At 43.7% G+C, this 25,184-nt stretch overlaps 1 protein-coding gene across 5 annotated transcripts in view; it reads right to left on the bottom strand.

The window, feature by feature from the left end:
- Positions 1-25,184, bottom strand: part of MTA3 (metastasis associated 1 family member 3) — a 157,718-nt gene that overhangs the window by 1,022 nt on the left and 131,512 nt on the right. For 3 of the 5 annotated variants that reach the window (XM_037066602.1, XM_037066603.1, XM_037066604.1), the window contains 4 exons: positions 23,481-23,632; positions 22,403-22,625; positions 14,315-14,401; positions 11,565-11,711 (listed from right to left, as the gene is read on the bottom strand). In XM_037066602.1, the coding sequence (XP_036922497.1) occupies positions 11,565-11,711; positions 14,315-14,401; positions 22,403-22,625; positions 23,481-23,632 (609 nt within the window). Of the gene's footprint in view, positions 1-11,564; positions 11,712-14,314; positions 14,402-22,275; positions 22,626-23,480; positions 23,633-25,184 lie in introns of those variants that run through there. The other 2 variants (XM_037066606.1, XM_037066605.1) reach the window with 2 other exon arrangements.

The following is a 25,184-nucleotide window of genomic DNA, read 5'->3' as shown; positions in this document are numbered from 1 at the left end:
CACCGTGGGCTGGAGGAGGCACAACCAGGTCCGAGATGACCATAATTAATCATAATGATGTGGGCACTCAGATGCCAGGAACACGATTTTTTGTAGGAGGGGAATGAACCTCAGGCGCCCACGCTACCACAGTGTCCCTCACCCTCGCCCTCTCTACTTCCCCAAAGACCTTAACTCTCCTGTCCCCAGAGCTGGGCACCAACAGACTCTCAGTAGCAATGAGTAAATGAAAAGCGGAAGTGGCTGAAACCCATACATCTCCGTCTGGCATTACCCGTGGGTTGTGAAACCTTTCACTTGGTTAGTAGGAAAGTGTCTAGGAGGGAAGCAGGGGGTGTTTGCTGAGATGGGATCAGGTGATCCTGCCAAGGTGGCCCTCAGATAGTCTCCCATCACACACGCCACCTGCCACCAGGAGAGGACACAGGAACTCTTTCCTTCACAGCCTCTCGCCACCCCGAGGAAGGTCTGCAGGGTGGAGCAGAACCACGCCTTCACTGCACAAGCTTTTCTGGAACAGGGGAGGTGTAGGTACACAGCCTGGTAATTGGTAGGGCTCAGCAAACATGTGTTTGAGAAAGACACAGATAATTCCATTTGGCACTCAGGCTAACCTTTGCTTTATTGAGCCTCCTGTAGATTAGGTAACAGACTTATTTAACTTTGTACCAGAACCTTGTCTGAGTGAGAAAGGTTAGGAATTTGCTCAAGGTCACACCGTGAGTAAACTAAGGAGTCAGGATTCGAACCCAGATCTTTTTGAGTCAGGCAGAGTTTTTCCTACTACACCAAACTGACCATTCTCCATCTAGCACACTGTCCTCTTCAGGGTCTAAATTAAGGGTTATATATGTGTCACTATGTCTCAGATACCTCTCTCTCTATATTTTTGGGGGGAGGGTCGGGGGAAGAGGTAGGCTTCTGTCATTCATTCATTTGTCCAGACCCCGGCGGAATTAAGCCAACTGCTAGAAGAGCCACTTGTAGTAGCTCCCCGAGTGCCTGGCCTGCCACGGTCAACGGGGCTTTTATCCGTTTCCAGTAAACTCACCTGCTCCAGTTCGGAAAGCAACGCCCGCCCCCCAGAAGCTAGGTCTCTGGCACCCAGGTTCACACCTGCCTTCTTCAAGCAGCTAGGGCTTTACGTTGAGATGTGCCAGCTCTCTGCGTCCCAGGCTGAAGGACCCCGGTGCTCAGCACCTGCCCTTGTACGGCTATCGCTTCACTCCCCGTACCGCTTGCTGCATGGTGCCCCCACCCCACTGCATTTCCTGAAGCAAGAATGAGAGCCACACTCAGGGACCTAGACCCCCAGGCCCCTGCAATGGAAGCACTGGCTGAGGCCCCAGGAGAAAATCTACATGGATTCTCCGATCTTGTTCCTAGACGATGAACTACAAATCATTTCCTGCTTTGTTGATCAATTCTCAAATGCTTTAATCTATATCTGCTGCTTTTGTCTATACTAACCCTGATTCACAAGCACTTACTTTGCTTTTTACAAAATTGTCCCTATGAGTCTAACTACTCACAAGTACTTGCAGTCCATGGACTTGAAGATTCCACATTCTAACCAACCAACATAACGAAAGCAACCCTTTTCAAGGCTTCCAGCTGCTGCCTTCTCATCTAATTTCCCTCCCTTCTGACACCCAGAGGAGAAACCACCAGCAGATCCAGGAGGCTGGAAAACAGATAAATGAGTGATACCTCGTTTATCACTGACGCCAGCAGAGTGGAAAGCTGAGAACCTACTTTACCCAAAGAATGCTCAAAGGCTCAGGAACAGACATCAGGTAATTCTGGAAGGGAAACTGAGGCAAAGGAGGTTATGTGAAGGCTGTCTGAGAGGCAGCTAGAGCCTTAGAAGCTCTCCCTACTGCATATCCCTAGGCAACTGCCAACCTGACACAGGTTTGCATGTTTATTCTCTGAAGAGGACTGAGCAGGTCTCAAGTCTAGGGGACACTGGAAAGCCAAGCACGGTTGAGGGCAGGGTGACCAATTCCCAAATGGAGAGGTCAGGTGAGTGGACGTGCCGGACTGTGAGAGACCTCCCGCCTTCTCCCCACTGAGCCCCCAGGATGCAGGCAGCCAAACGTTTACCCTCTGGGGAAGAGGTGGTGCAGTGGTCTGAATGTTCGTGTCCCCCGCCCCAGCAAATTCATATGCTGATGTCCTAATACCCATGTGATGAGTATCAGGATGTCCGGCCTTTGGCAGGAGCGCAGGCGATGAGGGCAGAGCCCTCATGAATGAGATGCCCACTCTTGTAAAAGAGGCTTCAGAGAGATCGCAGCAAGGAGTCGGCAGTCTGTGACCTGGAAGGTCTTCATGGGAACCCAGCCATGCTGGCACCCTCATCTTGGACTTCTCAGCCTCTAGAGCTGTGAGAAATAACTTTCTGTTGTTTATAAGCTACTCAGTCTACAGTAATTTTGTGTTGCAGCAGCCTAACCAGACTGAGATAGATGGGAAGAATCTTTTCTGGGGGATCTGAGCAGCCCATGAGAAAAGACCTAAAAATCCTGGCGTGTCCAGTAAACAGCCCGTGGATCACCACACTGTGAAGTGCCCCCCGGGCCCCACCCACAAGTGGGAGCACAGATCTCTCAACTTGACATTAACCTACTCCTGAACATTATCGGACGGCAGGAGGGCACCAGAAAACACCCTCTCATACACACGTTAGCAACCAAAACAAAGGACAAGAGAAAGAAATCGGACGAAACAGACTCTTCATGGAGAAGAAAACTTAAAAAACAAAAGGCATTATCATGAATATCCTCAGAGAAGAAAAGATAAGTATTCATGAAACACAAACAAAATGCCATTAAAATTTTTTTTGAGAGAAGCAAGTTGGAGCCCATAAAAAAAACTGAGGAGTTCTGCTTCCTTTCACGATGGGCTAGTTTGTATTAAACTAGTTCTCTAGTCAACAATGGTGATAAACTCTGAATAAGATATATAACAAAAACAACTGTCTGAAGGTACTGAAGAGCAACCAAAATCAGGCCAAAAACTGCAGCAGACCCTTGAAACACAGGGGAGGTCCGCTCGGCTGGCCTTGCTCTTGTGAGCACTGGAGGCGGGACAGGAGGAGCCCGCTCACGCAGAAAGCCGCAGCCTAGCTGGGGCGAGGACCCTCAGGGAGCAGAGCTCAGGGCTGCCGGTGCGAACAGAGGTGGAGGGAGGCGACGCTGGACAGGAGGCGCGGAAGCGGGGAGCCCCGAATCCACACACACGCTGCCCTCAAATCACTGGCGGACTTTTGAACTCGGCGTGTACAGGTGCGACTCCAAGGAGCCCAGGGGAAAACCTCCGCTAAAACGCCGAGCGGTGATGTCGGCTGCCCGTCCAGTGCTGGGGACAGAGTTTAGAATTCAGGTTCTTCAGAAGGAGAGGAGGTGGGCCAACAATTTGGTTTTTCTATTGATATCTCGTGGGACTAAGAGAAAAACTCAGATAGACCAGACTTAATAAAGCTTTAAACCACGCCTCTGCATAAGCAAGGTGATCTGCCGATTAGTTGCTTGCTAGAACCAAACTGAACAGTCTGCAGAAGAAAATAACAGAAACCGGAGTCTCTACACTTTACATCCACACTGACCAGTATTCATTAAAAATTATTAGACCTGAGAAGCAGGACAATGCAGTCCATAACCAAAAGAAAAACAGTCATTGTTAGATGATTAATGGATGGTTCAGGTGTTAGAATTAGCAGGTATGGATACACTATTTACTGTACATGCATTAAGGAACCTACAAAAATACGGATACAAGGGTTGATGAGATGATATATCTTAGGGCGTATATAAAAGAACTAAACTGAAATCCTAAAACTGAAAAAGTACAAAATCTAAAATGAACAATTTGTTGAATGGGACTAACAGCAGATTCATACTACAGTAGAACTGGTGAACTTGAAGACAGATCTCTAAAATGTGCTCAAACTGACAAAGAGTACATACTACATGACTCCATTTGTAAAAATTCTAGAAAATGTTACCACCTCGGTAGTGACCAGAAGCTGGTCAGTGTCACCTGGGAAGCAGTAGGGGAGGCGGGGAGGAAGGGAGAACACCTTGTAAAGGGATACACGAACATTTTTGAGAAAGACGTATGAGCTTATTATCTTGATTGTGGTGATGGTCTATACATACGTTAAACCTATCAACTTGTATACTTTAAAATGCGAATAGTTTACTGAACACCAATCATGCCTCAAAAAAGCTATTTTAAAAATAAATGATCATGGAAAATGACCCTATAGGGCTCTTAAAAATCTGTGCTTGAACAACACACGCTGCCTTTAGAGACGCTGTAAGAATCGTTCTATGTTGAGTTTAACAAACAGAAAAATTCATTTAAAAAACTAAAAACAAGAGAAAAAGAAAACTGGTGTGATCATAGTAGCATCAGACAAAATAGACTTCAAGACAAGGAGTATTAATGGAGATAAAGAGGATTATTTCATACTGATAAAAAAAGTCAAAAAGACAGCCCAGCCTGGTGTGGCTCAGTTGGCTGGGTGTCATGCCACAAAGCCAGGGGTCATGCCTGGGTTGTGGGTTCGCTCCCCAGTTGGGGCACTTATGAGAGGCAACCAATGACAATTCTCTCTCACATCGATGTTTCTCTCCCTCTTTCTCTCTCTCCCTTCCCCTCTCTCTAAAAAGAAATAAAATCTTTTTTAAAAAAAGGTAAAAAAGACAAAGATACTAAATACACATATACTCAATAACAGAACTTCAAAATACATGAAGCAAAATTTGACAAACTAAAGGGAGAAGTAGACAAATCTGGTTAGAACATAAAGGTGAGAAAGTCTCCCAGAAAACAGAGTGAAAAGACACAGAAACAAACTGGAGAGAAACAAGAAGAAAGCCAGACGACCAGCACAGGAGTCCAGGATCTAACATCTTGACTATTTTTCTGCGGACTCTCCGGGCTCCGATGCCTCCCCTGTGGTCAGCCCTACCTCCCAGCTCACCCACCGCCCAGAGGGCCCCTGCGGGCTCTCAGTGAAGCGGCCATCCGACCATCACAGTCTTCTCAGATACCCTCTTTAGGAGCCTCCGTCTAACAGAGATGCCTTCGGCTCGCTCCTCAGCTTCACATGAATTATTTTCCATACTTATTAATATGTACATAGTTGCTAATAAACATAAGTATTGGGTTGAAGGAGAAAAATGCATAGATTATAACTCAGATGTTGACTGAGCTTAAAGAGTGCTCAGTCATCTGGAAGGAAAAACAGGAAACGGAAATAAAATAACCGTGAGCAGGGCTGGGAACCTCAAAATGAACCCAGTGGGGGACCCAAATCAACTAGACTGTGACAAATCTTTCCATTTCCACCACGCTGGGGACGCTACAGATTCAGAAGACTTCCTGATCCTTCCCTGGGGACCCAGGAGACTTCTGGAGGGATGCCTACACCTACTGGTTTGGGGGATTGGTCTATACTTCCCTGGGGTGCCTAGTCCGGTGTTCCAGCAGGTGTCTGACACGTGTGCCTGTTCCTTCAGTGAATGGGTCAAACCTCTTCCAAAGAAGAGTGTTTTTCAGGGACCGAACCCTTTGCTCTACTGTCTCTTCCCTTTCCTCTCCCGAGCACCTATTCCTCTCTGCCCCCCAAACATTGGGGACCCAAGCCTTCAAGTCAGAGGTTCACCTTCATTCTCAGAGGTGCACCTTCTACAATACATACACTGAGAATGGAAGTTCACAGCAGCGGGGTGGTTAAAAAGGTTTCCTCTAACAATGCCAGTAAATACAGACACTTCGAGGAGGCCAGAGTTGGCCCTCGCAGCTGAGGGCACTACAGTAAACACCACGGACTTTTGTCCCTCTTCTAAGACCCCCATGTTACTGAGAGAGTCGCAGGCACAGACAGACCTCTCAGAGGCTCCCAGACTAGGACTTCCCTCGGGGACAGGAAAGGTGTATTCTCTGGGCAAGACTTCAGCAGGAGTGTGCCCAGATGTCACCCCAGGGGTGGCTAATCTGATGTCCTACCCGAATATGCCACAACACCCGGGTGTGGATTGCTCTGACCTAATGCACTTGGGTCTGACTTCGGCTACAAGCCCCACCCCGTGGCTTCACGGTGTGAGAGAACATCCGTCCACTGCCCTCGGATAATGCTTCCATTGTCCCACGCTCTCTGGTCACATTAGGTACTCTGCTGTGATTGCTTCACATTCAGTAAACCCTGCGGCCACAAGGATCCATTTTAAAGAATAGTGGAAAAATAAACAACAAAAAACCTTGAGGGTTCTTTTATGTATGTAATCAGGTTATATAACATTATACCGCAAGATGAGAAGACCAGAGGTGAGTCCGGGGTACTTGATGTTCTTCCATAAACAACATTTTAGAAGATTCAACAGTATTGTAATCTGTGGAAGTGGCCCGCGTGAGCACGCCTAGGAGAGCCATTGGCTGCTCGTGGCAGCCCACTGGTACGGGGATTTGTGGAGACAGCAGACGCGCGCCCTGCGCTCTCTCACTGGTACAGGGCCCTCACCACCTCCCCATCCCCAGGGTCGGGGTGCAAATGGTTGAAACCGAGTCACTGATTTCAGAAACAAGTCAGCAGGAGGACAGTCCTTACACCCTAACATGGCACTTGGAGGCATCCACATTAGATGCCCTCTTTACGTGGGAGGCTGAGAGAAATAATATTACTCAATGCAGAAAACAAATAAGAAAAACAAAACTAGATTTCCAGTGGACTCACATACCCCTGGGGAAATTAACCAGAGGAGAGCAGATTAAAAAGGAGCTTATTGTACAGTTCACCAGTTCCCTTGGCTCGGATGCCCTGACTCGGTTCGGCTGAAAACACCTCTCTTCTGAGCCTGTCACTTCGGCTTTCCTGACACGCCGAGTGCCACCTCAGCAGTGCTCCTGGGACCAGAGCTGCGTCATCTCAGAAAAGGCTGAAGGGCACCTGCAGTTGACACAGGCCTCCCCATGGTCTATGTCACTACACGACACAATGTGCTGCTCCCAAGAGTCCCTGCTGACGGAGACAGAGTAAGGCAGTCACTTTGTCCCTCTGCAGGGAATGAGATGTGCTGATGGACCAAAACTCAAGCATGTGACGGGAGCACAGGGGGGAACCCAGGGCACCTTCTTAGAGGGGCGGGAGAGGACGAGAGGCACCCGTGCAGCTCAGCTCGCCTGCCCAGCTCCTCCCCAGGACTTCTTTTTCTGACTCGGCCTTCGCCCTGGACAGATTCCACTGGAAGGATTCCCACCCCATGTGCTGTAGGGTCTCAAATTACAGGGGCCTGCAGGCAGCTCAGTGAGTCCTCTCTATAAACCTAATTTCTAGCCTTCAATCACCCTCCAAATAACTCAATTGAGGGCCATTTCTCTTTACAGAGATTCAGCCCTCTAACATGCAATGATTTACCTTCAGGCAAACCCACGAGTCATTTTTGAAAATCATACTTCTAGGTTGAGTACAAAATCTTTGGTTGGTATCTTAAAATTTTTCCAAGTAAAACTTCAATAGTAGCTCTTCATTAAAGGAGGGGATGGAATCTTAATACTTATTGGACATCTCCTACAAGTCAGAGTCAATGCTGGAAACAGCATATAATTTAATTTAAACACATTTCACCTTTAACTGATTTTGTGGACTTTTCTTCTTTCTTTTTCCTTTCCTCTCTCTGACACTAACATAGTTCCCATGCCTTAAGTTCCAGAAAAAGAAGAGGGTATAATAAGGACAGAGGAGTTTCAGAGAGACAGGAAGAGAAGGTGAGGCTTTTATTAGACAATGATGGCGTACACTCCAGTCTGAACAAAGAAAAATACCCCCGCGCTCCCCTCTTTATAAACACGCCCATCTCCTACACACAGAAAACACACACATCTCCCAGGTACCTGCTGCACCCAACAAGCAAATCTGGGGCCTTACTGGTTCCAGGGAAACAACATTCGACTTGAAGTTTAAATCTCATCTTTGCCACTTGCTAGCAGCGTGACTTGGGGCAAACCCCTTAACCTCTCTGAGCTTTGTTCAGTTTTTTTCATTATTATAATGCCAGTTCCAGGTGGGTCCTAGACTTATCGAGGTGATCACTTCGCATGTTATATAACTGTCCAATCACTATGTTGTGTACCTGACCTTTACATAATGTTATCTGTCAACAGCAACTAAAATTTTAAAAATTGAAAATAACAAGTCATAAAAAAAATAAAATACAGGTTATAACACCTAGCTCATAAAGTAGATCAAGTCCTATAAAGTAGGTGAAGAATTTTTAATCATTATAAAAACTCCATTATGGCAAAACAAATTTTTTTCTGTGCCCTACAGTGGAAACCAAGTGCTTCATCCAAGGTCACAAGAAACAATCAGCAATTGCAGCAATTAACCCCATCTGACTGCAAACCCTCGGATGTCCACGGCACAAGGTCCATCTCCCCCCATCCTTCCTGCTGGCTCTCACCCGTGGAAAGGCTTTCCAGTGACGGCTCTTTCCTCCCGGATCTCAGGGCCTCCTCTCCTCCCAGTCACCTGGAGCTCACCAGGTAGCCGAGTGTAGTAGCTACCTGGTTTGACGGAGATGAAAACATCGTCCAAGCACCTGTAAGTCCCGGAAGCACAGTGACTGCATGTGGCACAGCCTGGGGCCAGCAGCCTGAGGGGACAGCCTGAGGTGCAGGGGGCTGAGAAGGTGCCAGGTAGGTCTATATTTTGAGACTTTACTCTCCCTAGCATTACTGACCCCAAATAATGGGGCTTCTATGTGTGCAGATTTTGTCTTCACCCTCAGCGTTTGAGTGATGAGGGCAGTCACGGAGGTCAGCACGCGGCCCGTGACAAGGGGTAAGCAGCACACAGAGAGCTGACTCCCGGCCAGCAGTTGCACGGGGGCCTTAAAGGGCCAGGGCCAGGAGACAGTGACTTTCAGGAAGACAACTGGAGGCTGTCCATGACTGTTTAAAACCCTTTCTGCCAGCAGAGACCCAGAGACTCCTGGGATCATCAAGAGCCTCCACCTGAAGACAGGTGGCAGGTGCAGGAGGCGAGCCACTGAGGAGGGGACAGGACGCCCAGAGGCCAAGAGACCTGCATGTTTCAGTGCCAACAGATTTCATTTCCAGTTCAGCTCGTTCTGTCCGTCAACATCCTGTTTAGTGTGTGTGTCTGTCGGGCTTGCTGATGATCGAGTAGCTGTGCAAACTGATTTTGCTGTTGGAACACCCAGGGCCTGGCTTTCCCATGGCTTTGTATCTATCAGTTCCAGCATGCATATGACAGTATTAACTACCCCATGGAAACTCACGATGAGCCTGACATTTTTTCTGGTGCTTTGAGTTCACTTTGGAAATTCAGGGTTCTATATCCCGAAGAAGTAAGAAACAGACCCATTATCCCAAGGAAAAGGTCCACTGGGAATACAAAAACGGGGACATTTTCCAAAGCGTATGTTTCTCCTACACTCGTTTCTCAGCCCCACATCCATCTATCTAAACTCCCTTCTATTCAGTTTATGTTTATTGAGCACCTGCTAAGCCCCAGAAGGGATGCTGGGGCTGGACTCTGCTAACATATTTCTACTTCCCCACCAGGCTCCCTGCTACCACCAGTAGAGGGCGCTAGAGGGAGCCTGCAAGACCCAAAGACCAAGAAGGGACTTGGCTTTTTCTATCCCCATCAGAGTGGCTCCAGGTAGCAGCAGAGTTTTGTTCCAGTGCCCAGCTTTACTCCACGTGCCCAGACCAGCCTCATCACACCTCCTGAGAGATGCCAGCGCCAACCAAACAGGGCTTTCTGCTGCGGGGTCTGAGTTCCAGCTCCTCAGAGCCCTCCTGAGCTTCCAACTTGTAATAACCCCAACTGCTTCCTTTTGCTCTCCTAACCCTACCACCTCCAGCCCCACATGCCCCACTTACGTACCTTGTCCTCCAGTACCTGTCATATCAATTTCTTTTATTAGCTCTTAAAATGACATATGTGGTTTCTATTTTGCAATAAAGGACTGGGACCTAGTGACCATGACCATGGGGTGCGAGTGGAAGAAAACTTTTCACCATAAAAGACAAATACATATATTCATTTGATACATATATATCACATGAACCGGAAGGAACTTTTTGCTTTCTGCAGTAGGGCTATAAACCTAGAGAGGCCAGGGAAGTGATGAAATGGAAAAGAAACATTCCTAATTGTAAATAAGCCTGAATACAAAGTCCCCAGGCTGTGGGCAATGAAAAGCTGGAAAGAAATCCAATCTCCACATTTTGACACAACTGTTCCTTGGTTTCCCGCTGTCTGGGCACCAGGCATACTATGACAAGGATGGCCGATGTTCTCATTAGCAAGGAAGTTATTTCTGCAAGATTACTGTGTAGATAAATTCTTGAAAGCCACATTTACAACACACTGATAAGCCCATAAATGCAAACTAAACTCCTCATCCTGAATTTTTTATTCATTTTGACATCACAATGGCCATCAAAAGACAGGCCCCGAAAAGCGCACAGGGAAAAATTATTACTAGAAGGTCTAGTTCACATCCTTGCTCTAGGGCCTCATTATAAGTAACTTACTGTCACTGAAGAAATTGAGAGTTCTGTAGACATGAAAAGCCTGAAAAGGGTTTTAAATAAGTGCCAACATTTAAACAATCAAGACAGTTTCAAAGTCCAGGGCTGTTGAAATGAGCACTAGATATTGCCTGGATGATGTATTATGCTAGCGTTTATAGTTCAGTCGGGAACATAATTCAGTTCCACCTGAAGCGTCATTACATGGCCAAGCCCAAGAGAAGTGCTTTGGATAAGAGGTGAGAGTTTTCAGTTTTTCCGCTGGAGACAAATTATTATTTCTCTATTTAGGACATCACCTAGGCAATTCCCTTCATGATTTGTAGCACTCCTGAGCAATTAAAAATATTTATAAGATGGAAGAAGTAGGGGACAAATGCCAAGCCCAAAACAACCCGGAAGGCTGAAGAACCCCTGGAGAGCACTACTGTCTCAGACAGGAGGCGAAGTAATCCGTCTGCTCAAGGAAACACAAATGAGCAGTGAGTGTGCATCGCAGCAAGAATATTATTACCCAGCGGAGGCCACCTGCTCCACACACATTTCATCCCCCAACAAGCCTCCTTGGAGGAAATGGGAGCAAAAATGTCCCTCCTGAAGAGCTGGAGAAATGTCACCTGGCAAATGTCTTCACTGTGGCACAGGGCCACCTTCCCTTTTATTCCCCTTACCACCCATTTAGTTCAATCATGGAGTAGAAGAACCCATTTGTTATATATTTTTAGATTTGGCAGATGATGCCTGGAACTGGCCAGGGGAGAAGGTCCCTGGCCTCTCAGAATAGCCCCTGCATATCCTGGCAGGGTAGCTCGGTTAGTTGGAGCACTGTCCCAATACACCAAGGCTGCCAGTTCAATCCCTGGTCAGGGCACATACAAGAAGCAACCAATGAATGCATAAATAAGTGGAACAAAAAATTGATGTTTCTCTCTCTCTATTTTAAAAAAAATTTTAAAAAGAACAGCCCCTGCATTCCCAGGCTTACATACCATCCAGGCCATTGTGATGGCTGTAGTTTCTTTTCCCCAGAATGCTCAGCGATGTGTGATTCGGGGTGGTTAGCATCCGCTTGGTAGTTGGGGTTTGCAGACTTGGTGTAGATCGAATTACATTAGGTTTCTTCGAAGGATGGATCTCTGACAGGGGGGGAAAAAGGTTTCTCAACTCAGAACATGGTATTAACAATCCCTGTGTGAACGTCACTGGCTAATAGGCACACGTCTTATCTCTTAATGAGCCGAGAGTTCCTTCTACGCCAGCCTGTTTTCCCAAGGACTTGCCTAATTAATCAGCTCCAAGTGCTGTTCCCATGACTGCTTTACTTATCAAAAGGGATAAGTTAGCTGTAGCTTCTCTGTTAGCTGGAGCTTCATGTTATTAGTACAAAAAAAAAAGAGCGAGAATGGAAGAAAAGAAAAAAACCACTATAGAAGTTCACTCAAATACAAGCTTTACTAAGGGAATAATAAGGCATCTGACTCTTCAAGGTATTAGCAATCCAGAAGTTGTCTAGAGAGGCAGCCTCCGAGAAGCTCCCTCTGTGTTCTACCAAACCAGCACTGAACAAGTGGACAGACTGGGTGGAAAACAGAACTCCTCCTCTGGCTCTGCAAGCAGGCCTAGGACCCAGGGCCCTCACTCCCAGCCCAGAGCAATTTGACAGCCGTGAAATCTGACACCAAACTCCAAATACTGCAGTCAAGGAGCAGTATAAGAAAAGCTTCGACCGAGGATGATATCACCAAACTGTAATGTCTATGTGGTACATGTGCGTTTAAGTGAAGTATGTTGTTGTCAGGCACACAGCCCAGAACCGTTCACTTTCCAGATGGAGTAGACGGACAAAAATTGCAATACTACAGGAACTGAATTCAAGGACCTCCAGAGAGAAAGCCGCTCACTGATTCTGAGTCACGCCCAGTGTGCCAAGTATGCACAAGCCAGCCTGTCTCCCCAGGTGAGGGCCAAGATAACAGCCTCACTTACTGAAATTTAGAAAGAGCCTTCATTGAACGTTGTTAGAATTATATCTTGTTCTGGTCAAAATCCTGCACTTGTCAAAATTTAGAAATGGACCAAGTACTGACCAAAATACAGAGTAGATTCCTTCTTCAACATGGTGTTGAGGGTCTGCTGACTTCATTTTAAATGACAACCTCCACACTCTGTGCTCCGTCCAGACCAAAGCAGCCTGTTCCCTGAGCTTCTCAAGTTCTTCATTCAGTAAAGTCTTTATTTGGTTCTCTTGGACTCATAAGGGAAAAATATCATTTTCCTGTATTTCTATCAATTCAACTCCTATATATCATTCAAGGCTGAGATCAATTATTGCTTCCTTCACGTAAGCTGCCCTAACACTCATCAGAAATAACTACTCCTTCCTCCAAGTGCCCAACGCCTATTACCTGTCATTCTTTTGTAGAACCCCTTTGTTCAACTGTCCTAACCTGCGTGCTCTCCCCACTAGAGGAAGACTTTTGAGGGCAAGGTTTCACTCATCTTGGTGTCCCCTAATACACTTAGAGAGTGTCTTGTGCACAGTAAATACTCAGAAGCACGTTCTGCAGGGATGTGGTTCAGCTAGCAGGACAGCACAACCGGGAGCATATCTGGTGGGGACCGAGACCAGCTTGCCCACAGGAGGAGCAGGCAACTGCCTATGGGAAGGCTGTCTGAGGCACAATGATATATTCTATTTTTTATGATCAGAAACTTTCCGTTGCAGGTGGGAAGAGGCTTCTAGGATTAGGTCCTGCAAGGGCAGACAGACAGCAAACTTCAAGGACCTAATCACTATGACCTAGGTCATGTCTATGATAACTGTATGATGTTTTCGAGGACTCTCAAAGCAACTCTTTAGCCCCTGAGGAACAGAGCAGGAAATAAGGTGGCAGAATAACATCAAAGAGGGAAGCCATGAGCTTCTGACTCCTGGTATGCTCTGGTGAGGACCAGATAATAGGCCAAGCTATGCTTTGATTCTTAAAAGACTGGATGTCTAAAGTTTGAATACTTCATACCTATAAATTTGGCAGAGTAATACAGTTCACTGCAACTCTTTAACAACGTATCTCACTTTTACTGAGAAAGTGAAAAGGCAAGAATAGAAGGCAAAATGCCATTATAGCTTCTGGGTATATCAGGAAGCTCTGCAAGAACACAGAAAAAGGTTCTTGCCAAGTCATTTTTTTGGTACTATTGTTAATTGTGGTATTTCAACATGTAAACAAAACCATCACATTTGGCAACTTCCAGAAACTTATGCAATGCTCCTCTTTCAAAGTAACCTTAATTGGCACATCAGAACTATGTATTTTTTAAAGGTAGGTTAAAAATCAGTTTTATCTTACAAAAAAAGTAGATAAACCAATCCTTTTCTATTTAAGGAAAGGGGTAAGGTGGGTTAAAAATACTGGAAGGACCTAAATCAGAATACTAAGACTGTTCATTTTCTAATTTGACTCTCATTTTAATTTAATCTGTATTCACATCCATAAATACACATTACATTTTTAGTCAATGATTTTTTTTGGTAAAAGTAAACATATCCATAATTGTGTTTGTTGGGTGTGTTTGGGAAATAAAAATAAAAGTTTCTAAAACAAAAGAAATTTATTACACATACCAAGGTATTCCATCTCACGTCAGCTATCTGAAAGGCTTGAGTTTGGTTCAGACTAGCCAAGTATTTGTAAGGTACAGAACTCGCTGAGTTTTTCCGCCATTAGAAAACACCCACCTAGATACCCAATGATGCATGCCAAAGGCTTCCTAGTGCTTTTGCTTTTCAGCGGACTTCCCGAGGGGTCGGCATGTCTGTCTGCATCTGGGAAGAGAAAGAAACACGAAGACAACCCGTGAGGCTGATTTCTCTTCCTGTCCTGCACATGCTGCAGACACAAAAGGTGTGAGTGCAAGACATCCGCCAGATGCCTGTGCGATTTCCTTTCGAGTGTAGGCATATACCTGGATTACTGAGTGAGGCATTTACCTGGAGAACACGTTTCAAAGCCCCACATGAGCGCAGCTAATACGCACCTTACACACGCTCCCCCTGTGCATGCCCCTCTGTAAAGCAGTGGAAATATGTCTCCCTTCTAGCCGTGGCTTTTCTACCTTGAAGTAAAAAAATTCCCATGGAATACGAGGCTGAACCAATCCTAATGTGGAATCACTCTGGCATGGAAGACAATAGTGACAGCTGCAAAGGTAATGCATTCGGCCCCCCGCCCCCCGACCTAATGAGGCGGTTTTCTACTGGGGAGTCCTCATCTAGCTTGGTGAAACCCAGCCTCATTAGATGATGGCCTCGCAAGAGCAAACATAGGTCATTTGGTTTTATCACCGGTTTTCCAGCCTTCACATCCTACCATGACGTCCTTAGTGCTGAGATTTAAAAGGTTGCCTGTATGCAGTGTCTCATCCAACAGAATCAGTCAGATGGGTATTAGGTGCTAAAAGCTCACATCACACTCCTCATACCCTGCCGTAAGAGATTTCAGACAGGGAAAAATAAAGCACAGAGCATAAACACTCTGCATTTTAATAAGCCATCATTACAAGACTGCCCATCCTCCTGGAGTTGTTAGGAACAGAGTCCGAAGGGACACAAAAAATGTATATTGAAGTTTTTTAAATTTGCAGATATTGTCACAAAGCTTAACTATGTCTATGCCTTTTTCCACCTTCAAATATTGGACAAGAATGTCCTACAGGCTTTCTGATAACTAGAGAATTTGTTCTTTCACAGACTGAGACCATATTTCTGGGTATACATACAAGAAATTTCCTTTGACATCCATAGGGATTCTCTACTAAAACATGCAATTCAAGCCCTGGCTGGTGTGGCTTGGCTGGTTGGAGCATGGTCCCAGGCACTGAAAGGTCGCAGGTTCGATTCCCTCTCGAGGCACATATCCAGGTTGCAGATTTGGTCCCTGGTTGAGGAGTCTACAGGAGGCAAAGGTTTCCCTCTCACATAGATGTTTCTCTCCCTCCCTCCCTCCCTCCCTCTTTCTTTAAAATCAATAAATGTATCCTCTTTTAAAAGATTTTATTCATCTATCTTTAGAGGGGAGGGGAGGGGAAGGGAAGGGAAGGAGAAAGGGAGAGAAACATTAATGTATGGTTGCTTCTCGTGTGTCCTCCACTGGGAACTGGCCTGCAAACCAGGCATGTGCCCTGACTGGGAATTGAACTGCAATCCTCTGGTTCACAGGCCCGCACTCAATCCACTGAGCTACACCAGCCAGGGCTACATAAAAAATTTTAAAAATAAAATAAAATGTACACTTCAATCTGGAATCTCAAATAATATAAAGATAAAAATTAACTTTTTCAGCCCTGGCTGGTGTAGCTCAGTGGATTGAGTGCGGGCCTGTGAACCACACGATCACGGTTCGATCCCCAGTCAGGACACATGCCTGGGTTGCGGGCCAGTTCCCAGCAGGGGACACACGAGAGGCAACCATACATTGATGTTTCTCTCCCTCTCTCCTTCCCTTCCCCTCTAGGGATAAATAAAATCTTTAAAAAAAATTACCTTTTTCATAAGCTCTAGTTCTTTCCCCTAGGAAACTCTTTTAGAATAACCATTAAACAGAAAAAGGTAGGAAAATAACACTTTTTAAAATATTAAAATAAAGTACAAATGACAGAGATCCTCAAATAATAGGAATCTGATTATGTATCCTAAACACTGGCTATTATTCAACCACCAACAACTATAATGATGCCCATTCTTTTCCTCCTATTCAGCTGGTTTCCTTTAGGGAAAAAAATTTATTAAGTTATGAAGCTTTTTGCCTGTTTTTGAGTGATAGTGAAGATACAGGTGGAAATATAATAAGCATGTTTTGGATGAGTAATCTGAATAGATATTAAAAAGCAGCCCAAATCCTGCAAGGACCAAACACCTGTCAAATTACTGAGTTAATACTAAATAATAATTCCTTCTCAATATTATTCACTCATTTAAAATTCAAGTTCTATTTGGGGTGAGGACAAGAGAAATTTCTCTCCTTCCTATTAATAAAATAAAGCTTGAGTGAACCATCTCGGTTATTTCCTCAATGTTCTGGATGGACCAATTGCTTCATTACTGGCAATCCGATTAACTTTGCACTTCACTCTAGTCTGTAAGGCTTAAGGGAAAACTGCCAACGTGGCTGCAGTTGATGGATTCTCACACAACCATGACCTTGACAAGTTAAACAAACCACTAAAGTGGTCACCAACACAACACCCAAAGATATTTCCCTTTAAACATGTTTTTAATTTCTCATTAAATTAGTTGGAGTAATTATGTGATGTTTCAAGTAACAATTCACAGAGCACCTGAGTGGGGGAGCAAAGCTCTTTAGAAGGATCCATATTCTACTAATCCTCATTATATATATTTAAAATTTTTTTTATCTTCACCTGAGGACATTTATTTTTTCATTGCTTTTAAAGAGAGGAAGGAGAGACAGAAACTTCAATGCAAGAGATGTTGGCTGCCTCCCATATGCACCTGGATGGGAGATATAAGTGCCTGGAGTGGGAATTGAACCGCAACCTTGGGTGACTGGGTGATGCTCCAAGCAACTGAGCCACACCAGCCAGGGCAATCCTCATTATATTTTAAAGAGAGCAAGTGCTGACGCAAATGATCAATCTCAACTATAAAGAAATTGGGAGGGACAGTGCTAAGACTACCTAGTCATTGTTTAACATAAAAGTTGCAGCCAGCGACATGCAAATGGCAAAAACACATCCCACCCTGAGGAAATAATCACAAACGGCGTTATGGGGTCCGCACTTGGTTGGTTAAGGAGAACCTTCGTTGGCTCAAGACCAGGCCAGAGGTGCCACTTGTCAGTGCTCACTCCCAAACTATTAATTATTTCAGAGATCCTTCGCTGGGGAGCATGAAAAGGGCACAGATAAAGAAAGCAACCTGAGAAAACGCCCCAAGAGCGCAGAGGGAACTGGAATCTGCCCAGAGGGAGGGAGAACTTCCGCACCTCACTCACATTACTGGACTGGACACAAAGCCCAGACCATTGGCCTCCAAGAGCGAGATCTACATCTCAAAGTAAACCTGGAAAAACACCGTTACTGTCATCGCAACTCACGGCCATTTTTTTTTAAACTGCTTTGGAAATACTAAGGGGATAAGTAAAAAACTGCAAAAAGTCAACATTGAATTAAACTTCATAAAAACATCTCACATGGGCTTTCAAGATCACCGTCAAAATAAAACGACCACTTAGAACTTTCTTTTAGGCAATGTAGAGGCATTTCTAAACAAGACACAACGCCCAGGAGCCATTAAAAAAATAAGAAATTCAACTATGTTTTTAAAAAATGGGCAAATTCATCATAAACAAAGTCAAAGACAAAATGGGGAAATACTTTTTGCCTCACATTTCACAGGTAAAGAGCTCGTTTCCTTATAATATAAAAAGTTCCCACAAGTCATTAAGACTTTTATCTGAGAGAAAACAGGAGAGGGCCAAACACGGTTGACAGCAAAGGCAGGCACATAGCTTTCAAACATACGCAGATCTCTGCCTCACTCAAAAAGAGAAATGCAAGGTGATGTAACTCACTGGTCACCTGTCGGAACACTGTGGGCAAACTCCCAGAGAAACAGGCTTCTCTGGACACGGTGGGGGTGCTGTGAATTGTACATGCCTGAGGGCAGCTAGCAAAATTCAAAATGCGTGTTCCTTGACCCAAATGGTCTACTTTGAGGAATCTATCCTATATGTTCGTATTTCACACATCGGGATATCAATACAGGGATATTTGTTGCAATATTCAGAAAAATAATTGGAAATAACCTAAAAGTTCTTAGATTAATTTAGCTCTCACAAATTAATTTAAATTAACCCAATTTACTTTTTAAAAAACTAATCCAGACTGCCTCTGGGTCCTTCAGACACTGGTGACACTGGTCCCCTCCGAAGATGGGAATGGCGGGAAAGCTTGTAACCATGTTTGCATCTTTAGAAAAATTTGAGGTGGCTCTCCAAGAGCAAATTTTATTACCAAAAATGCCAAAATAATAAAAGACTGTTCTTTCCTAATGTTAGTTCTTCAAATTACACAGTTCATACAACTATTATTAACTTTTGCTGAGACATCGCTAGAAACACTCAGTGAATACATTAACAAATTTCTTATGAATATGGGGCCTTGGGATGCTTCCAAGTTGAATTAGCATCTTCGAACAGAAAATTTAAAAAATGGCTCCAGGTGCCTCTTGAAGAACTTCATACCGGGGAAGGCTGCTGTCATTCAAGCCTGCTTCGGGGTCTACTCAGAAACCACATGCTGACCCGTGCAAATGGTCCACTTCAGGGCCCGGCTTCATCTACAGAATGCTGCTAATGCACCTGCTTCTTCCTCCGTTTTCTGAGCATCCTGAATCACAAATAGTAACCCTGAGCTCATCGGGTATTGGGTAATTTACTGATCTGTGGTGAAACCATCTGGTAACTTAGTGGAAATGTCTGATGGCAGTAACAGCAAGAATCCCAAAGGGATGGGTTGCCTGCAACTTGATGCTGCTACAACCATGTATGTGGTCAGTCCATGAATTTTGTTGAGGACACAGTACTTTGTGCAATGCTTGGTTCTGTGTCTACCAGTGCATTTTAAATAAGCACTATCTGTATGGTAGAATTGGCTCAGGTATTCTACCAATGTTAGTAATTTTTTGGCATGGACTTACATATTCACGCACAAAGGTGTATTATTAAAATGAAGAGTTACTTGGAGAAAGTGGTTTTAAAAAATCATTTTCTATATATCTCATACATTTTAAAACATGTTGGCCATACTATATATCTGTTTTTAAACTATTTAAAACAGGAAATACATATTCCCATGGTTCAAAATTGAAAAAGTCTAAGGATGGACAGTGAATGTTAAGTTTCCTCAGCCTCCCAGTTTCCCTTCCCAGAGATTCTACTTAATGTTTCCTTGGGATACTTTACATATATGCAAACAGACTCCCATTTTTGTTATGTTGTACTCCTTAATACCAGTTTCTTAATGAAAATACAGTTGCTATAACCAACCAAAAATTTCCTCTAAACAAGGATGACCGTTTTAGTCAAGAACTCAGAGTTATGCGTGTGCTCTCCCGACCTGATGGTTTATCTCCTTAGCCCCCCACTTCCTCACTCTCATGTAGTCTGTCACCCCCTAAATCCTGGCTAAACTAGTTCTGATGGTGCTGCTGCAGGGTAAACTTTCCCAGTGCTTGTAAGAGGAAGACTAGTTCACAGGGAAAACTGTTCTCCTTCCCCAATATTACGGTGAATTACTCTAAAACGCATTAATTGCATCTTCAGATATAACCCTTTATGTCATCTAAAAGCACACTCCTACTGCATCATAGTGATTCTTAACTTTTCTGGGGAGGGACAAGGTCACCACTGCCTTTGGGAAACCAAAAGAGCTTACCTAGAAAAACATATACATTCTCCAAGGACCAGAGACAAGGCTGCTACAGAACCAGGTCATGAGCACCTAATCTTCTCTCACTAACAAGCCAAGATCAAGGGACCTGCTGAGGAGGTAGTGATAAGACACTGAAAGAGGGGAGAAGACGATGTAAGAATCAATTCAATGCTAAGAAGAGTTCACTATTTGCTTGTCTGAAAAAAAAAAAACTGAGTAGATGCCTGCTGGAGCTTTATAATTTTAAATCTTGAGGTAAAATTAATTATTCTGAGAATCCAATTCTGTATGTAACTCAACCAATGAAACTAAATACAAAATAAAATGCTGCTTGAATCTATTTCATCACAATAAATGACTGTTCTTTTATTATACTACTGTATCTATGTCTGTGTAAATAGAATACAGGTAATTTGTGTCTTTTTTTTTTAAAGTAGCATGGCCTTTCAATTGAGGGGAAAGAACTAAAATGAGGTTCCAGAAAGTTACACTTCAATGAATAATCAAAGTAAAGACAATTTACAAACTCACTGACAAATGAACAGAAGAGTCCCAGGAAGCAAAAGCTTCCTCAGTAGCCAATTTAGTTGGTGGTGGTTTCTTTTCCATTCATAGGAACAGAGATAATACTGGATCCCAGCTAATTTTAATGGAAGAACTTCATTCATTTTCTTTCTCAAATGTTTTATTGTTCTTTGTATTTAAGAAATTATATATAAAAGTATGTGTTTTATTTTATTTTTTAAAAAATTTTATTTTTTTTTAAGAGAGAGGGGAAGGGAGGGAGAAAGAGAGGGAGAGAAACATCCGTGTGTGGTTGCCTCTTGCACACCCCCAGCTGAGGGACCTGGCCTGCACCCCAGGCATGTGCCCCAACTGGGAATCGAACCAGCGACCTTTCAGACTGCAGGATGGCACTCAATCCACTAAGCTACACCAGTGAGGGCTAAAAGTATGTGTTTTAAATCAGCTAAGCAGTTTAGATGGATATAAATATTCCAGTTCCTTAAGAGATTTTAAAAGGTAAAAATATCACGAATCCATAAACTCAGAAATGCTATCGCAAACCCTCAATATAAGCCTAAATTCTCAAATATTTATAGACCTAATGTTGCTGAATTTGCCCTCTATGGGACTCAGAAGTTACTGCCAATTTCCATTCCCTTCACAAAGCACTTTTGTTCTTCTTATAAATCCTTTAAGATTTAAAGCCATTCGACTGTTCTGCTGAAAACTATCTTTAGGAACAAAATGCATTTCAACCGTTACTCCTTTTACAGATATCCATCCTCTTTAAATCGAAATGGAACATCTGGTAATAGGATCTTTCTTATCTCACAGATAAAGAAAAAGCACCTACTAACTGACTATCTTTAGGATTTCCAAGTCTTAGCCAGGCGGCAAAAGCTTTCTCATCCTTTACAGGAAAAAAGTCGCAGGGCTCGAACACACCAGCCAGGCCTGCGACTGGAAGTGGCGCGACCGGAGTCAGAGCTAACGTGCGACTTCGGGGCACATTCAGGGGCACATGGTAATAACAGAACAGTCCACAACTCATTGATACATATGACCTTCAAAAAAAAAAAGAAAGAAAGAAAGAAAAGCAAGACTGAATGCACTGCAAATGAGTACTGAAGCCATGTACATGTTGTGTGGTAACACAGATGATGCACGATTATGAAATGGAGACCAAACTGCACAAACAGGAAGGATGCTCAACCACGGATTTGGACACTAGCCTGTAGAAACTAACTGTGTGTTTTCAGAAAACTCATCCAAAAGAGTTTAAAATTCATTTATAATTTGCTAATAACTCTTCTAAGAAATCAAGCGTTCGTTACAAAGGACTGTGAATTTCCAAAATACTGTATCACTGTAGAAGGTTCAAGGGAAAACACGGTTTATACAAAGACATAGGATGTTCAATCAGTGGAAAGTGGCAAATTTTATTCACACCTAATGAATTCATGTGAGTCCCGGAGTTTCCTGCACCACCGCCGGCAGGCAGCTCACAGAGGCTCCACCTTCCAGGTCAAAGTACCTCAGTCTGAGCTACGGAGGCGATTCTGTCCTAAGGCGATTCCGTCCTAAAGCCCCGCTGGGCAGGAGCCCCTCCCACCAGTCTTTGGCTGAACACTACTCTCTCACAAAGGCTGCAGAGGTTTTCATGTTTTCTTTTCAGGTTGGCATGATACAAATGGCAGCAGACAAAAACAATGTTAAAAAAATAAACCAAATAAAAGGCTGTACACAAGAACTTAAGTTTATTGCAAACAAAAACAAAAATAAAAACAAAACAAAAGAGAGAGAGAGGGAAAGAGAGAAAATGGTCAGAAGCACAACACAGAAGGTTAAGAATTTAAAAGCATCTTACATTCTGCCCTAATGGCAGCATAGTTAATAGGAACAAACGGCCGTCTCGCTGCCTGCCGCAGCCGGAGGGAATTTTTGCAGACCTGACGAGCAAATTTTGTGAAACACGTAGTGTGAAGGAAGAAAGCCTGGCGGGTCTTCACAGCAGACTTTGGGCTTCCAGTGTTCCGGACCGGCATCCCCTGCATGGCCTGGCGTGACACGTGGCTTCGAACACGGGGGTCCTGCGGGGTCAGACACCAATAAACATGTAAAGAACAGGGCTGGTCAAGCGCAGTGCTACCTACATTTTGCTCAAGGGAAAGTGCAGTTTTTAAATCTTCCACCGAAGCATCTATAACTTAATACACTGCCCTGAAGAATTAAAAAGTGTGTACTTTTGGAAAGAAGGTAGGGACGTAGAGAAGGAAACTGGTTTGGAGTCAGGGGTGGGCATCCGTGTGATCCTACATTTTTGTTTTTAAAATTGACCCTAACATCCAAAACTATGTTCACAATAATCAAGAACCGCCGATGGGTTAATGAGAGAGAGGGGAGAGAGGGGAGAGAGGAGAGAGAGAGAGAGACTGTGTGTGTGTTAAATACTGAAGGACTCCTGAGATCCTGTTAGTGCTCAAGTAGAACGGTCCCCCCCCCCGCCCCGGTAGACCTGGGTGCTTGCTATCTGCTATGAGAATGATACCAAATCGTATTTCAACCGTTGTTCACCTCAAGATTAAGTCCACACCTCCTTGTGCCTCCTAGGAGAACCCAGGAAGAGAATAAATGTTCAATTTGTTCCTTTATGTAATAAGACAGATTTTCAGTAACACTCTACTTATACTAAGGCCTCCTACATTGTCCTTTTGTCTCAGTAATCTCATAAGATAAATATTTTGAATACCTGAAAAGATGTGATTTGTCTCTGCCCCTCTCTCCACACCCACCCTGCATATTGTGGTGCTTTGGCTATTTTTATAGCCAAAATAAAAAGTTTGTTTGCTTTAAAATTATCTAACACTGTAATTTTGTTTTCAAGGACTGATCCAGGCGCTGAAAAACACAACTCCTCAAGGCCAAAAGGACTGCCGCTCGTGTACCTCCGTAGGTGGGCTGGGAGACAGCTTCTCCTCTTCTGACTGAGTGGGCATTTTCAGGCCTCCGTATTTTTTCCAGTAGAGCCAACAGGTTGCACACAGTCTACACTGCATATTAGGCGGGCCCCAGGAATACCACTGATGAGACTGTGTGGCTAAAGGTGGAGGAAGGGGAAGAAAACACAAAGGGTGCTGTAGAATCCGTAACATCAATATACATAGTCAAGTATTTCCAAAAGTATTCCAAATCTTCTTTCAGTTTTCAATTTTATTTTTCCCCCACCTTACCAGCCACACATGAAAGGCTAATACATACCTATAGCTTTCAAGACTCAGAATTCATTAAAAACCATATGTACATACGCATATACATATACATCTCAAACCAAGTGCCCATGGCATCTACTTAAGACAGGCTACTAGGTGAAGTATCCTATATTATATGTTGTGCCACTAAGGGAGTTTTTAATTAAAAACATTTTCTATTGTGTACATTTCTGGAAATAATTACCAGAAAGGTAGCGTTTAAAGTCTAAATCCAGGTTTCCAAACCTGTGGTTCAGAAACAACTCAGAGTATATGGTGCTCAGAGGGGCCTCACTGACAGAAGCAGGAATGTGACAGAAAAGGTAATCTGTTTTTCATTCCTTTATTTTAATCAATAGACAAAATAATTATTTTAAATTTCTTCCTTTAAAAAACAGATCCTTTCAAGACTAAGTCCGTATCAAGTGAGCATATGTAGCCGAGACTCACAGCACACGTCAGACCTGGTCACATGGTAGGTTTTATCACACAGCTGAACACTGTGAACCCGTGTTCGTGCTGTTCTGCAGTTTAAATTACTGCCACGACACGTAAAGCGTCCCCATCTGATGTCAGAAAACAACGACACCAAAACATTTAAGTTATGAGGGGCACAAAAACTATTACTGCAATTCTTTGAATGTGTCCTGGAACCTTCTTCCCCAGATCTGTAAGATGCAGCAGATCCAATGTTCAAACAGCAGAGCAAGGTGCCAGCTAACACTTTCCAAACCAATGGGGGAAAATGCTGTGATCATTGCCATGGAACTGTCTTTTGGTTTATTGAGAGTAATGCTGTGCACTCATCCTGTACTACTTTTTGGAGGACTCCTTGTAAGTAGCAGCCTGAAAACCTTTCCTCTTATAATTTAAAAACAGTAAGTTGATTGTTAAAAAACACAAAGTAGCCCTGGCTGGTGTAGCTCAGTGGATTGAGCACAGGCCTGCGAACCAGAGGGTCGAGGTTTGATTCCCAGTCAGGGCACATGCCTGGGTTGCAGGCCAGTTCCCAGCAGGGGACTCATGAGAGGCAACCATACGCTGATAAAAACACAAAGTACAAGAACTCTGCATATTAGGCATGGACTTATTTTAGATTCTGAAAACATCATTTTATTCATACTTAAATATATACTGTTACCCAAACTAAGACATGTCATTTAGTATTTATCGACAAATGTCTTTCTCCATATACAATTAACTAATGATCAGTTAAAAAGCGACAAACAGAAAACACCAAATTCTTTCTATAATGATAAATCTTACATGTATTACATTAAGATATATTTTATGATAGGAATTATTTTAAAATATTAATATAAAATAAATATTATAAAATTAAAATAGCTTATTTGTCATGCAAACATAAAAATGGCAGAATAATTATTACAATGGATAGGT

The sequence above is a fragment of the Sturnira hondurensis genome, unplaced genomic scaffold (genome assembly GCF_014824575.4).
Source record: "Sturnira hondurensis isolate 20B ecotype Veracruz unplaced genomic scaffold, ASM1482457v3 Scaffold0016663, whole genome shotgun sequence".
In the NCBI taxonomy this organism is placed as follows: Eukaryota; Metazoa; Chordata; class Mammalia; order Chiroptera; family Phyllostomidae; genus Sturnira; species Sturnira hondurensis.
The sequence above is the reverse complement of the archived record's forward strand: the minus strand, read 5'-3'. Positions and strand labels throughout refer to the sequence as shown.